This window comes from Callithrix jacchus, chromosome 12 (genome assembly GCF_049354715.1).
Source record: "Callithrix jacchus isolate 240 chromosome 12, calJac240_pri, whole genome shotgun sequence".
Lineage (NCBI taxonomy): Eukaryota > Metazoa > Chordata > Mammalia > Primates > Cebidae > Callithrix > Callithrix jacchus.
In genome coordinates this window covers 14,153,680-14,166,572 of record NC_133513.1, presented here as the reverse complement: position 1 = coordinate 14,166,572, position 12,893 = coordinate 14,153,680, and the positions used below count along the sequence as shown (strand labels likewise).

At 44.6% G+C, this 12,893-nt stretch overlaps 1 protein-coding gene and 1 pseudogene across 1 annotated transcript in view; one reads left to right on the top strand and one right to left on the bottom strand.

The window, feature by feature from the left end:
• LOC100894446 (uncharacterized) overlaps positions 1–12,893 on the top strand; it is a 33,455-nt gene extending 20,562 nt beyond the window's left edge. The window contains exons 8-10 of the mRNA XM_078344705.1: positions 10,428–10,520; positions 12,361–12,465; positions 12,627–12,893. Coding sequence (XP_078200831.1) covers positions 10,428–10,520; positions 12,361–12,465; positions 12,627–12,881 — 453 coding nt within the window. The 3' untranslated portion in view covers positions 12,882–12,893. The remainder of the gene's footprint in view (positions 1–10,427; positions 10,521–12,360; positions 12,466–12,626) is intronic.
• On the bottom strand, positions 1,351–1,445 carry LOC118146607 (small nucleolar RNA U13; annotated as a pseudogene).

Genomic DNA, 12,893 nt, shown 5'->3' with positions numbered 1-12,893 from the left:
TTCCTGCCCCATCCCAGGGCCCCATTACCTATTGCCACTGCCCCTGGGATCTTCCCCTTCTCCCTGCCACTTAACAAGTGTTAATTCCTGTTATCCAGAAATAGATAAAGAAGAAAAATATGGGCTAAAATCCCACTGTCATTGATGTTAGAAATGAATGTTAATAATACAGAAACATGCTTTTAAGAATTCAGGGTGCAGTGTCTCACACGTGTAATCCCAGCATTTTGGGAGGCCAAAGTGGGTAGATCTCTGAAGTTAGGAGTTGGCCTAATGGTGAAAGCCTGCCTGTAATAAAAATAAAAAAATTAGCTGGGTATGGTGGTGGGTGCCTAGAATCCGAGCCCCTCGGGAGGCTGAGGCAGAAGAATTGCTTGAAACTAGTAGGTGGGAGGTTTCAGTGAGCTTAGATTGTGCCCCTGTACACCAACCTGGGCAACACAGCGAGATTCCATCTCAAAAACAACAATGAAAAAACGCAAGCTGGTCATGATGGCTTATACCTGTAATCCCAGAACTTTGGGAGGCTAAGGTGGGAGGATCACTTGAGGCTAGGCATTCAAGATAAACCTGGGCAACACAGCAAGACCCTGTCTCTACAAAAAATTTTAAAAAAATTAGCCAGGCAGAGTGGCATGTGCCTGTAGTCTCAGCAACTCAGGAGGCTGAGGCAAGAGGATTGCTGGAGCCCAGGAGGTGGAGGCTGCAGTGAGTCACGCTTGTGCCACTGAACTCCAGCCTGGTGACAGTGAGACCCTGTCTGTCAAAAAAAGAATTCAGAGTAGAGAAATGTATGAGTTGTAAGTTCAAGCATGCCACATCCCAAATTTCCTTCAGAAGTGCGTGCCTGTAATCCCAAGAACTCTGCATTCATTTCCCAGCGCTGCCTTAACAAAGTACCCTAAACTGTGTGGCTTCAACCACAGAGATTTATTCTCACAGTTCTGGAGGCCAGGAGTCTGAAATCCAGGGATTTTTGATTGTTTGTTTTTCCTGTGAAGGCTGTGAGGGAGGGTCTGTCCCAGGCTCCTGGATCCTCGGAGCGTCTAGAGTTCCTCGGCTTGTAGGTGGTCTTCTGTCTCTGTCTTGACATTGTCTTCCCTTTGTAGGTGTCTTTGTCCACACATCCCCTTTTTATAAGGACACCAGGCACACGGCATTAGGATTCACCTTCATTACCTCAGGTTAGCTCAATCACATGTGAAGAGTCTATTTCCAAATAAGGTCGCATCCACAGACCCTGCGGCGTAGGGCTTCAGCGTCCTTCACAGAGACATGGGACAACGCGTAACACTATAGATTTGCAAATACTTTTAGTTTGAGTTTCTGGGTTTTATTTTTTCTTTTTCGCATCAGATGGGTGATGTGATGATGTAACAAGTTTTGAGGAAGGCACATATCATACAATAGCGTGGAAACCTAATCGTCATGCTTAGGCTTTGGTTTTCTAATTTTAATTTTTGTTTTTCTTGAGGCAGGGTCTTGCTGCATTATTCAGGCTGGAGGGCAGTGGTACAAACATGGCTCACTGCAGCCTCGACCTCCTGGGCTCCAGGGATCTTACCACCTCAGCCTCCCAAAGTGCTAGAATTACAGGAATGAGCCACCACACCCAGTTAGTCCCTATTTTTTGTTTGTACCTTGCTCTTTTTACTCAAAAATACACCTTTGCAGCTGGGCATGCTGGCTCATGCCTGTAATCCCAGCACTTTGGTAGGCCGAGGCAGGTGGATCACTTGAGGTGGAGTTCAAGACGAGCCTGGCCAACATGGTGTAACGCCTTCTCTACTAAAAATACAAAGATGAGCTGGGTGTGGTGGTGCGTGCCTGTAATCCCAGTGACTTGGGAAACTGAGGCAGGAGAACCACTTGAACCCTGGAGGCAGAGGTTGCAGTGAGCCAAGTTCATACAACTGCACTCCAGACTGGGTGGCAAAGCGAGACTCTTTTTTTTTTTTTTTTTCCCAGTGGAATGGGAGAATCACAAGGAATCAGGTGTTCAGAGGAATTATTGAGTAGAGGTGAGGAACTAGGATGTTGAAAAGTAAAAAAAGGAGAGAAGGAGAGGAAGAAAGAGGAAGAAAAAGAGGGAGATAGAACAGGAATATTGCTTCATTCTAAAAATGGGTATTAATAATGGCCAATCAATATTTTGTGTATTTAAAATGGAGAACTCTATAAATATTTATTGGGTTTACTTGTTCCAGATCTGAATTGAAGTCCTGGATATCCTTATTAATTTTCTGTCTCGTTCAGTCTAAATCTTGTTATGGGTCTTATGTATCTGGGTATTAAGATCTCTTATTGTTGCATTGATCCTTTTACCACTGTATCTTTGTTGCTTTGAAATCTATTTTATCAAATGTGAGAATTGCAACTCCTGCTTTTTGTTTGTTTATTTATTTTTGCTCTCCATTTGGTTGGTAAATTTTTCTCCAACCCTTTGTTTTGAGTCTTTGTGTATCTTTGGATATACCGTTAGGTTTTGGCTGTATCTTTTGATTGGGGGATTTAGTCGATTTAAATTTAGGGTTACTGCCATTTGATGTTAACTGGCTATTTTATCCATTCGTTGATGTAAATTCTTCTTTATGTTGATGCTCTTTACTTTTTGGTCTATTTTTAGAAAGGCTCATACTGGTTGTTTCTTTCTATGTATAAGGTTTCTTTCAGAAGTTCTTGTAAAGCAGGCCTGGTGGTAATAAAATCTCTGAGTACTTGCTTGTTCATAAAAGATTTTATTTTTCCTTCAGTTGTGAAGCTTAGTTTGGCTGGATATGAGATTCTAGGCTGAAAGTTCTGTTCTTTAAGTATATTGAATATTGGCCCCCACTCTCTTCTGGCTTGTAGGGTTTCCGCTGAGAGATCTGCTGTAAGTCTAATAGGCTTCCCTTTACGGGTAACCTGGCCTTTCTCTCTGGCTGCCCTTAGTATTTTCTCCTTCGTTTCGATCCTGGTGAATCTAATGATTATGTGCCTTGGGGTTGCTCTTCTTGAGGAATATCTTTGTGGTGTTCTCTGTATTACCTGGGGTTGAATAGTGTCCTGCTTTGCTAGATTGGGAAAATTTTCCTGTATAATATCCTGAAAAGTATTTTTCAGCTTGGATTCATTCTCTCCATCACATTGAGGTACACCAATCAAACGTAGATTGGGTCTTTTCACATAGTTCCATATTTCTTGGAGACTTTGCTCATTCCTTTTCATCCTTTTTTCTCTATTCTTGTCTTGTCATTTTATTTCATTAAGTTAGTCTTCAACCTCTGATATCCTTTCTTCTGCTTGATCCATTCTGCTATTTAAACTTGTGCATATTTCACTAAGTTCTCGTGTTGTATTTTTCAACTCCTTTAGTTCATTTATATTCCTCTCTATATTGTCTATTCTTTTCAGCATTTTGTCAAACCTTTTTTGAAAGTTCTTAGTTTCTTTACATTGGATTAGAGACTCTAACTAAAAAAAAAAATATATATATATATATATATATATATACACACACATACACACACATCCCTTGGGAATCTTTTTATACAAGCACACACTGGTACAATTTAAATTCCATTGCAGATTTCATTTAGGTTAATTCAATCTAAATACTATTCTATTAAGTTCTACAATTTAAAAAAAGGCCATGCATTTAAATGATTCAACGTTCAAAAGCTATGAAAGAGCATAGAATTGAGTGTCTCTATGGCAGCCAGTGGCGTATGTGTTTATTGAAATCTAAGTGCGGCCAGGTATGGTAGCTTACGCTTATAATCCCAGCACTTTGGGAGGCCGAGTCAGGTGGCTCACCTGAGGTCAGGAGTTTGAGAGCAGCCTGACCAACATGGTGAAACCCCATATCTACTAAAAGCACAAAAAGTAGCCGGATGTGGTGGTGAGCCCCTGTAACCCTATCTACTTGGGAAGCTGAGGTAGGAGAACTGCTTGAACCTGGGGGACAGAGGTTGTGGTGAGCCAAGATCATGCAGCTTCATTCCAGCCTGGACAACGGAGCGAGACTCCATCTCAAAAAAGAAAAAAAATCTAAGTGAACTAACATGAAAGAAAATGAAGGATTTGGTTCTTTGGCTGCACTGGCCACATTTCAGGTGCTCCACAGCTGCAGGTGGCCGGGAAACATGGTCCTCATTGCAGAAAGTTCTATTGGTTGGTGCTGGTGCAGCTTAAAAGCCGCTCTCCCACCCCTCCTGAAAGCCAACCGCTGTTAGGGTTGTTTTGGTGATTCTTTTCCGAGATGATCTGTGCACACAATCAGCACGTGGAATTAATATAGCCACCTAAAAAAATCAGTGTCTCCCGTGTAGTGCGAATGACCACGTAATAGTCCATGGAATGGAATGCATTCAGCTAGTTTCATAATGAAGTGCTCTGGAGTTTTTCCCAGGTTTCCTCGCTCACAGCTATTCTGTGGTGAACGTCATTTTCTCTGCAGAGTAAATTCTTAGCAGTGGAATTCCCTGGCCACAAGGTTTATGTGTTTTTTTCATTTCTTTCCTCTTTTCTTCCTTTCTTTTTTCTTTCCTTTCCTTTCTCTCCCTCCCTCTATTCCCTCTTTTCCTCTTCCTGCCTCTTTCCCTCCCTTCCCCCATGTCTTTCCCCCCCCTTCCCCCTGGCTTTTCTGTCTCCCCCACTTTTCTCTTTCTTTTACAAGGTTTTCTATGCAATGGCATGATCCTAGGTCACTGCAGCCTCAAACCCCTGGGCTCAAGCGATCCTCCTGCCTCAGCCTCCCCGGTAGCTGGGACCATGGTCTGTATCACCATGCCTTTCTATTTTATTTTTTTTTCTTTTCTTCTCTTTTTTTTTTGTGGAGATTGGTCTTACTGTGTTGTCCAGGTTCATTTTCATCTTAGTAGGTGCTTTTCGAAGGATCTTACCCCAGGGTACCTGGATGGAACTTAGTGAGTCACTTGAAGCCCTTGTCATTGTGGTGAAGTTTTGTGTCTCTCTCCTTCCTCCTGGGGAGAAGATTTAAAACTTCCATCCCCTTTTCAAGCAGATCGGTGACTTCAAAAAGTATACAAATGTTGGGAGATGAGGCGGGAGGATCACATGAAGTCAGGAATTTGGGACCAGGCTGGCCAAGAAGGTGAAACCCTGTCTCTACTAAACATACAAAACTTACCCGGGTGTGGTGGTGCACGCCTGCCTGCAGGCCCAGCTTCTCAGGAGGCTGAGGCAGGCGAATTGCTTGAATCTGGAAGGTGGAGGTTGCAGTGAGTCGAGATCGTGCCACTGCACTCCAGCCAGGTACAAATAGCAGCTTTAGATTTGATGCCGCCAGGCATGACCACTGGGCACGTTCAGCAGTGGATCACCCGATTCTGCCTCAGTTTCCAGTGTCTTCTCAGAGGCCTGGAGTGGAGCATCTGAAGCCGGGCTGGATGTCTTGCTGCATAAATACGCTCTCCATTTCCACCTGTGTCATCAGCCTGGGTGGGGAGAAGACCCATGTCAGGGGCGAGCCACCTTCCCCCTAAAGCCCCACCTGCCTGACGGCTGAGACTTCTGCCTCATTTCCAGACTCCCAGGGGCCCTTGAACGTCTTGTTATTTGCTAAATGTGCAGGCACAGATTGCCTGTACCTCCCCTCGGACCTTCCTGCCGCTTCCTATAGAGCTGTCTGAAGCCTGGAAATGTTTATTTGTCTTTGGAGAAATTCTAGTTCCACCCGCCCCAGACTCATCAATTACAGTAACAGCCGGAGCTCCGGAACTTTCTGGAGCCTGTTCCAGCAGACTTGAAATCTCTGCTTCAAGTCCTCTCTGTAACCCCATATGAGATGAGGAAACTGAGGCAGATGAGCTCATGAACGCAAAGTGCCAGAGCTTGGGTTCAACTTGTCTCAAAGTTTGCGGGATTTAAGGCTGGTGTGGGAAGTGTTCTGTTTGGCAGCCCCTCCTCCGGTGTGTGGGGGTTGGGTCCTGGGTTGCCTGGAGAGCCCCAGTTTACGCCTGCTTACCTGACGCATTTGTGACTAGTGTTCTCTTTAACTGCAACGTGTTGTGGTTTGGGAGAGAAATTCTGTGCTCACCCTGTTCACGTGCATCCTGAGGAAGCTCTGACGGCACCACACAGCCTCTGATACACACTGAGAAAGCCAGTGCTAGGATGTGCCTGTCAGCAGGAAGAGCTGTGAGCGTCTACATCCACATGTAGACATATCTGTACACGTTCATTCGCATACACACATCCATATATATACATGCCTTTACACACATCTGCACACACGTCTGTATACACACTACACACATCTACATATGGACACATCCATATACACACACATCACTGTACACACACATCCAAATCCACGTATTCATACACACCCATCTGTGTATTTCCATATATCTGTATACATACACATCTGCACACATCCATGTACAGATACATCTGTACACAGATGCACACACATTCGTACACACACATCTGCACGCACGTCGGTAGGGAAACACAGCATTAAGTAGTGGCGGTCTGGTAATAGCGAGTATTGTTTTGACACCTTTTGGGTGAACTGACCGGCTAGTGGCTATCAGAGGGGTGTGTCCGCAGGTTGGTGGGGCCATCAAACATGGTATTTGTAGTTGCTCATGGCTTTTCTAGAGGATCTCCCATGTGGGGCCTTGGAGTGTAGTGAGCTGTCCCCGTGGCCCACCTGCCAGTGTCTGTACCAGTGAGCAACAAAGTTCTGCCTTCACGGGCCTCAAGGACTTTGGATTGTACTGTAAGAAACGCTAGAGTGTCATTCGACGTGTCTGGTCACCACGTGGAGATCAGTTGCCAGCGGCGGGATGGGAGCTGGGAGAGCCGGGAGGATGTTGCAGTGAGACAGGCTCGATAACCAGCGCTGGTGCTGGTGCGCAGTGGAGGTGGCAGATGGGGTTGTTTCTAGTCACATTCCGTAGCGATAGTCGACTGAGTTCCTGATGGCTCCAACGAGGGGGTTGTCAAGGAGAGAAGAGGAGTCCTTTGTATTTATGTCTGAGTTTGTAACACAGGTTTCTAATTTTGAGAAATCCAGAGTTTAAAAAATTGGGGAAGGGCTGGGCATAGTGGTTAACACCTGTAATCCCAGCACTTTGGGAGTCCAAGGTGGGCGGATCACCTGGGCTCGGGAGTTTGAGACCAGCCTCGCCAAAATGGTGAAACCCCGTCTCTACTAAAAATACAAAAAATTAGCTGGGCATGGTGGCGCGTGCCTGTAAACCCAGCTACTCGGGAGGCTGAGGCAGGAGAATTGCTTGAACCCAGAAGGCGGAGGTTGCAGTGAGCCGAGATCATGCCATTGCACTCCAGTCTGGGTAACAACAGCAAAACTCCGTCTCAAAAAAGAAGAATAAATCAAACGGAATGAAAGAGGTAAAGATAATAGTCAATAAAAAAGGGGCCAGGCAAGTGGTGCATACCTTAGAGGCCAAGCTGGCAGATTGCTTGAGCTCAGAAGTTTGAGACCAGCCTAGGCAACATGGCGAAACCTTATTTCTTTTTCTTTATTTTTTTGAGATGGAGTCTTGCTCTGTCACCCAGGATGGAGTGCAGTGGTGCGATCTTGGCTCACTGCAACCTCTGTCTCCTGGGTTCAAGCTATTCTCCTGCCTCAGCCTCCTGAGTAGCTGGGATTCCAGGCCGGTGCCACCATGCCTGGCTAATTTTTGTATTTTTTTAGTAGAGACAGGGTTTCACTAGTGAAACCTTATTTCTACAAAACAAAAGCCTGGCATTGTGGTGCATGCCTGTAGTCCCACCGACTTTGGGGGCTGAGGCAGGAGAATTGCTTGAGCCTGGGAATTTGAAGCTTCAGTGAGCTGTGTTAATGCCACTGTGGTGTGGTCGTAGCTCACTGCAGCTTCCAAGTCCTGGGCTCAAGGGAGTGTGAGCTAGGACTGTAAGCAGGCCCTACCATGCCCAGCTAATTTTTATCTTTCTTTTGTTGAGGTGGGGGTTCTCAATTTGTTGTCCAGACTGGTCTCAAACCGGTGGCCACAAGAGAGCCATCGTGACCTCTCAAAGTGCTGAGATTACAGGTGTGAGCCACCATGCCTGGTGCAAAAATGGTTCTTTGAAATTGATCAATCTCTAGTTAGTCAAGAATAAAAGGAGAGAAGAGAATTTGCCACTATGAGGAATAAAGAGAGGACATTTCTACAGATCCTGCAGACATTAAAATGGCATTACATGTAACTTTATGCTAATACATTTGGCAGCTTAGAGGAAATAGACAAATTTCTTCAAAGACACAAACTATCAAATCTCTCAGGTTACTCAGGAAGAAAGGTAATCTGAATAGCCCTACATCTGTTAAAGAAAGTGAATTTATAGTTTGAAAACCTTCTTACAAGGAAGCGTTATATCTAGTTGTCTTTACTGGTGAATTTTGGCAAATATTTAGGGAACAAATAGAAACAATTCTGTGCAAACATTTGCTGAAAAATAAGAACACACTCCAATTCATTTTATTAGGCTAGCGTTATCTGCATGCAGATACTATGAAAAGAAAACACAGATCAATATCCCTCATAAATAAAACAAAAACGCTTAACAAAATATTAGCAAAATGTAATTTAGCAGCCAGGCGAGCTCACGCCTGTAATCCCAGCACTTTGGGAGGGTGAAGCAGGCAGACCGTGAGCTCAGGAGACCGAGAGCATCCTGTCTAACATGGTGAAACCCTGCTCTACTAAAAGTACAAAGAATTAGCCAGATGTGGTAGCATGTGCCTGCAGTCCCAGCTACTCAGGAGGCTGAGGTGGGAGAATTGCTTAAACCTGGCAGGCAGAGGTTGCAGTGAGCCAAGAGCATGCCACTGCACTTAAACCTAGGTGACGGAGCAAGGCTCTGGCTCAAAAAAAGATATATATATATCTCATATATATATATGAACTGTGGCATCTTTTTTAAAATTTAATTTAGCAATTTATGCAAATTGTAAGATGTCATAATCAAGTGGGGTTTGTATCAGGAATGCAAAATTTAGTAATCAAAAATTAATCTAATTGACAGACTAAAAAAAGAAAAGCCATATGATTCTTTCACTAGTTGCAGAAAAAGTGTATGATAGAATTAAACATCGTTTTATGATTTTTTAAAAAACCTCATCAAATTGGGAAAGAAGTAAACTTTTACAACCTGGTAAAGAAAATCTATGAAAAACCCATAGCTAACAGCTAAGATGAGGAACAGGGCAAGGATGTCTGCTGTCACCACTTTTAGTCCACATTTTACTGGAGATCCTAGCAAGTGTAAGGGAAAGGATATACCAGACATGCAGATTGGAAAGGAAGAGATACAGATGTTACAGACAACATTGATTGCAGAAAATCTTAAGGAATCTATATTGAAAAGCTATCACAATTAATAGGTGGGTTTAGCTAGGTTATAGGCTACAAGGACAATATACAACAATCAGTTTTATTTGTACATACGCATAAACAATTGGAAAATGGAAAAAATGCCATATATAACAGCATCAAAAAACAGGAACTACTTCAGGCTAAATTTAACACAGTATGTATAAGACCTAGACACTTAAAGTTCACAACATTGCTAAGATAAATAAGATCCAGTTATTTGGGAGACAGTTCTCCAGCTACACCACCACTCTTACACATTAGTGGGACTTGTCACACCGGTGGGCTTTTCTTGAAGCCACCGTGTGGTCACTGCCCTTTGGATTTGTTTGCGTTTGATGGCAGCTTATATTTAGCCCATTGGAAACTCAGGGTTTCTATTCTTCCTTCTGGGCTTTTCGTCTTTTCCCTTCTGGCTGCTGAAGCGATTGTGCCGAACAAGGTGAAAAGTCCACCTTCACAGGCAGTAAGATATATAGATAAGTGACACCATCACCCTGTTTCAGATGTTACCATGTCTAGGTGTGTTAGGGGTGATTTGAGACCACACAACCTTGTGCCACAAAGTGGAATTCCTGGGCCGGGGGAGGCATTTGATTGCCACGTTATGATCTTCTCAATGAGTGTAAAGGCAGTCTCGTTTCATTTTGGATTCTTTCTTCTGTTGATATCTTATAAGGGGACTTTGAATTTCCAAGCATATAATAATTTTTGGTTAGCTTTTAATCATTGACTTCTAACACAATTCTGTGACCAGAAACCTGCTCTGTGATTGGATTTGTCTGAAATATATTGAGATTTGCTTGACAAACAAAATAAGTCGGGTTAATTTTTGTAAATGTACCTCACATGCTTAAAACTAGCGTAGCTCCAACATCCGTTCCTGAGATACAGGATGATGGATGATGGCTGCATGGATGTGATGGAGGTGCTTTACCATTGGGACCTTCCAAATCCTTCTGATGTTTTGTTGCTTAGAATATGAATGGCTGAGAGGGGGCTGTAGAGCCTCCCAATCTGCTTGTGTGTGAGGTTCTTCCTGCCATCCTGCCATCATTTGTTTCTTATATTTTGCAGCCAAGACTGACCATGAGAAACCCTGGAAGCTCAGGAAGGAAGGAGCCACCCAGGAGCAGGGACAGGGAGCTGGCGGGGAAGGCCAGAAATCAGGTCTGTGAAGGTTCCAGAGAGGACCTGTCCTTGGGAGTCATGTTTGGGGCTGAGATGGGGGAGGGGCATTGGAGGACACAGGTGCTCCGTGGAATGTCCACTGTGAGGTAGCACGTTCCGGGGCCAGGGATTGGTGGAGAGGGAGTATAAAGCATGAGGGTTGCTTAGGCAGTGCCCAAACAGGAGAAGTTTTGGTGGAAACCAGAGCCCTGGTCTCCGTCTAATTGCTCCTGAGCCTCCAGCTTTCTTACCTGATAGACTTTCTCCCTGACTTGTAGTTGAACCTCCCACTCGCACTTGAAGACTTAGTTTCGACCCGATCCTTTCCTAGACTACTTTCTCCTCCCCCTCCTCCAGGTGCCCAACATCCCCCATTCCCCTCCCTCCCCTTTCTTCCCATCCCCCTCCCCAAGTCAGATCCTGCCCCATCCCCATTCCCTTCCCTCCCTCAGCCCTAAGCCACCCCCACCTCTGTCCTGGCCGCCTCAGGGCGCCCTGAGAGGACCAGGACATGCGGGTGCCCTGGCTGCTCTTTTGGCTCGTCCTGCTGGGGTTTCCCAGCCATCAATTCACCCCTGTGAGTAGACGCTGGGCCCTCGGGGTTTCTTCCTTGTTATTGGGCTGTGTCACGTGGCATATTACACAGTGCAGGCCTGTAATTTAGCGCTTTGAGGGGTTAAGGTGTGCAGATCACCTGAGTCCAGGAGTTCAAGCCTGGGCATCATAGCCAAACCCCTTCTCTACAAAAGATTCCAAAAATGACTAGTCGGATGCCTACTGCACTCTTGTCTCAAACAAAACCAAAACAAAGTGAAATGTCATTTGAGTTTCGTGTCATCTGGTTTGATGACTTTTAGGAACTTCTGTGTCATTCGTGTTTTCTGCTCTTGGGGGCTGCCTCTAGGGAGTGTGTCCAGTCAGTGTGATGGGAGCTGAGAAGCCCATCAGATGGAGAGGAAAGGGCTGCACCTGCTGGGAGGTTTGCAATGCGGGAGTCACTGGGAGTGATGTGACCAGGATGTGAGTGAGGACTGTCCTTGGTTTTGTGAAATGTGTTTGGTGCAGATCATTGATTGACCCAAAGGAGAAAGGCTCTTAAAGTCCTTATGTTATTTAAATATAAAGAAATGACAGGCCTGGTGTGGTGGGTCACACCTGTAACTGGGAGGCTGAGGCTGGCGGATCAGTTGAGGTCAGGAGTTTCAGACCAGCCTGACCAACATGGTGAAATGCTGTCTCTACTAAAAATATAAGAATCAGTCAGGTGTGGTGGCAGGTGCCTATAATACCAGCTACTCAGGAGGCTGAGGCAGGAGAATGGTTTAAACCCAGGTGACGGAGGTTGCAGTGAGCCGAGATTGCACCACTGCACTCTAGCCTGGGCGACTGAGTGGGACACTGTCTCAAAAAAAAAATTTGTTTTCTTTTTGTAATTTTTGTTTTTGTTTTGTTTGTTTTTTTTGAGACAAAGTCTCCCTTTTGTCTCCCAGGCTGGAGTGCAATAGTGCAATATTGGCTCACTGCAACCTCTGCCTCCCTGGTTCCAGCGATTCTTCTGCCTCAGCCTCCTGTGTAGCTGGGATTCCAGGCACCCACCACCATACCTGACTAATTTTTGTATGTTTGGTAGAGATGAGGTTTCACCATTTTGGCCATACTGGTCTGGAACTCCTGACCTCAGGTGATCCCCTCGCCTCACTCTCCGAGAGTGCTGGGATTACAGGCATGAGCCACTGCGCCTGGCCTTTTTGTGATATTTTTTTAGACCATCAGCTATTGTTAGGGTTAGTGTATTTTATGTGTGGCCTAAGACAAGTTTCCTCCTTTTAATATTGCCCAGGAAGCAAAAAATTTGGATATCCCTGCTTTACGTCAAGAAAAACAAAGACACTGTATCTTTAGAATGCCTAAACACACTACCAGCCATGCAAATAACATGAGACAGGTAACTTTCAATGTTTTTTGAAGCAGTGGAATCCCCTGGTGATATCTGAGGGGTGTGGTTACCTCTTGGAGGAGGTTGATGGTTTGTAAAGATTATTGTTTTTTGCTGAAATATTGTGAATGTCACTGACCTTTTCATGATTTCAACTGTTATTATTGCAGGCCATCAGTTTCCCACCTGATTATCTGTATCCTTGGCATGGCTTTCTTGGCGTTCTGTGGATGCTTTTAACTATTGTGTTTCTGGGAGTTTCTACCGTTGGCCTTTTCCTCCGAAAAATTACCTTCTGTGTGAGTATACTAACTTCCTGTAGAGATATACTTGTAATCACACATAAGAAGAAATTATTTAAAACAATTCATGGTTCTGGACTTCATTATGAATATTGGGTTTTACCAAAAACATCAGGGAAATGATTTATTAGCATA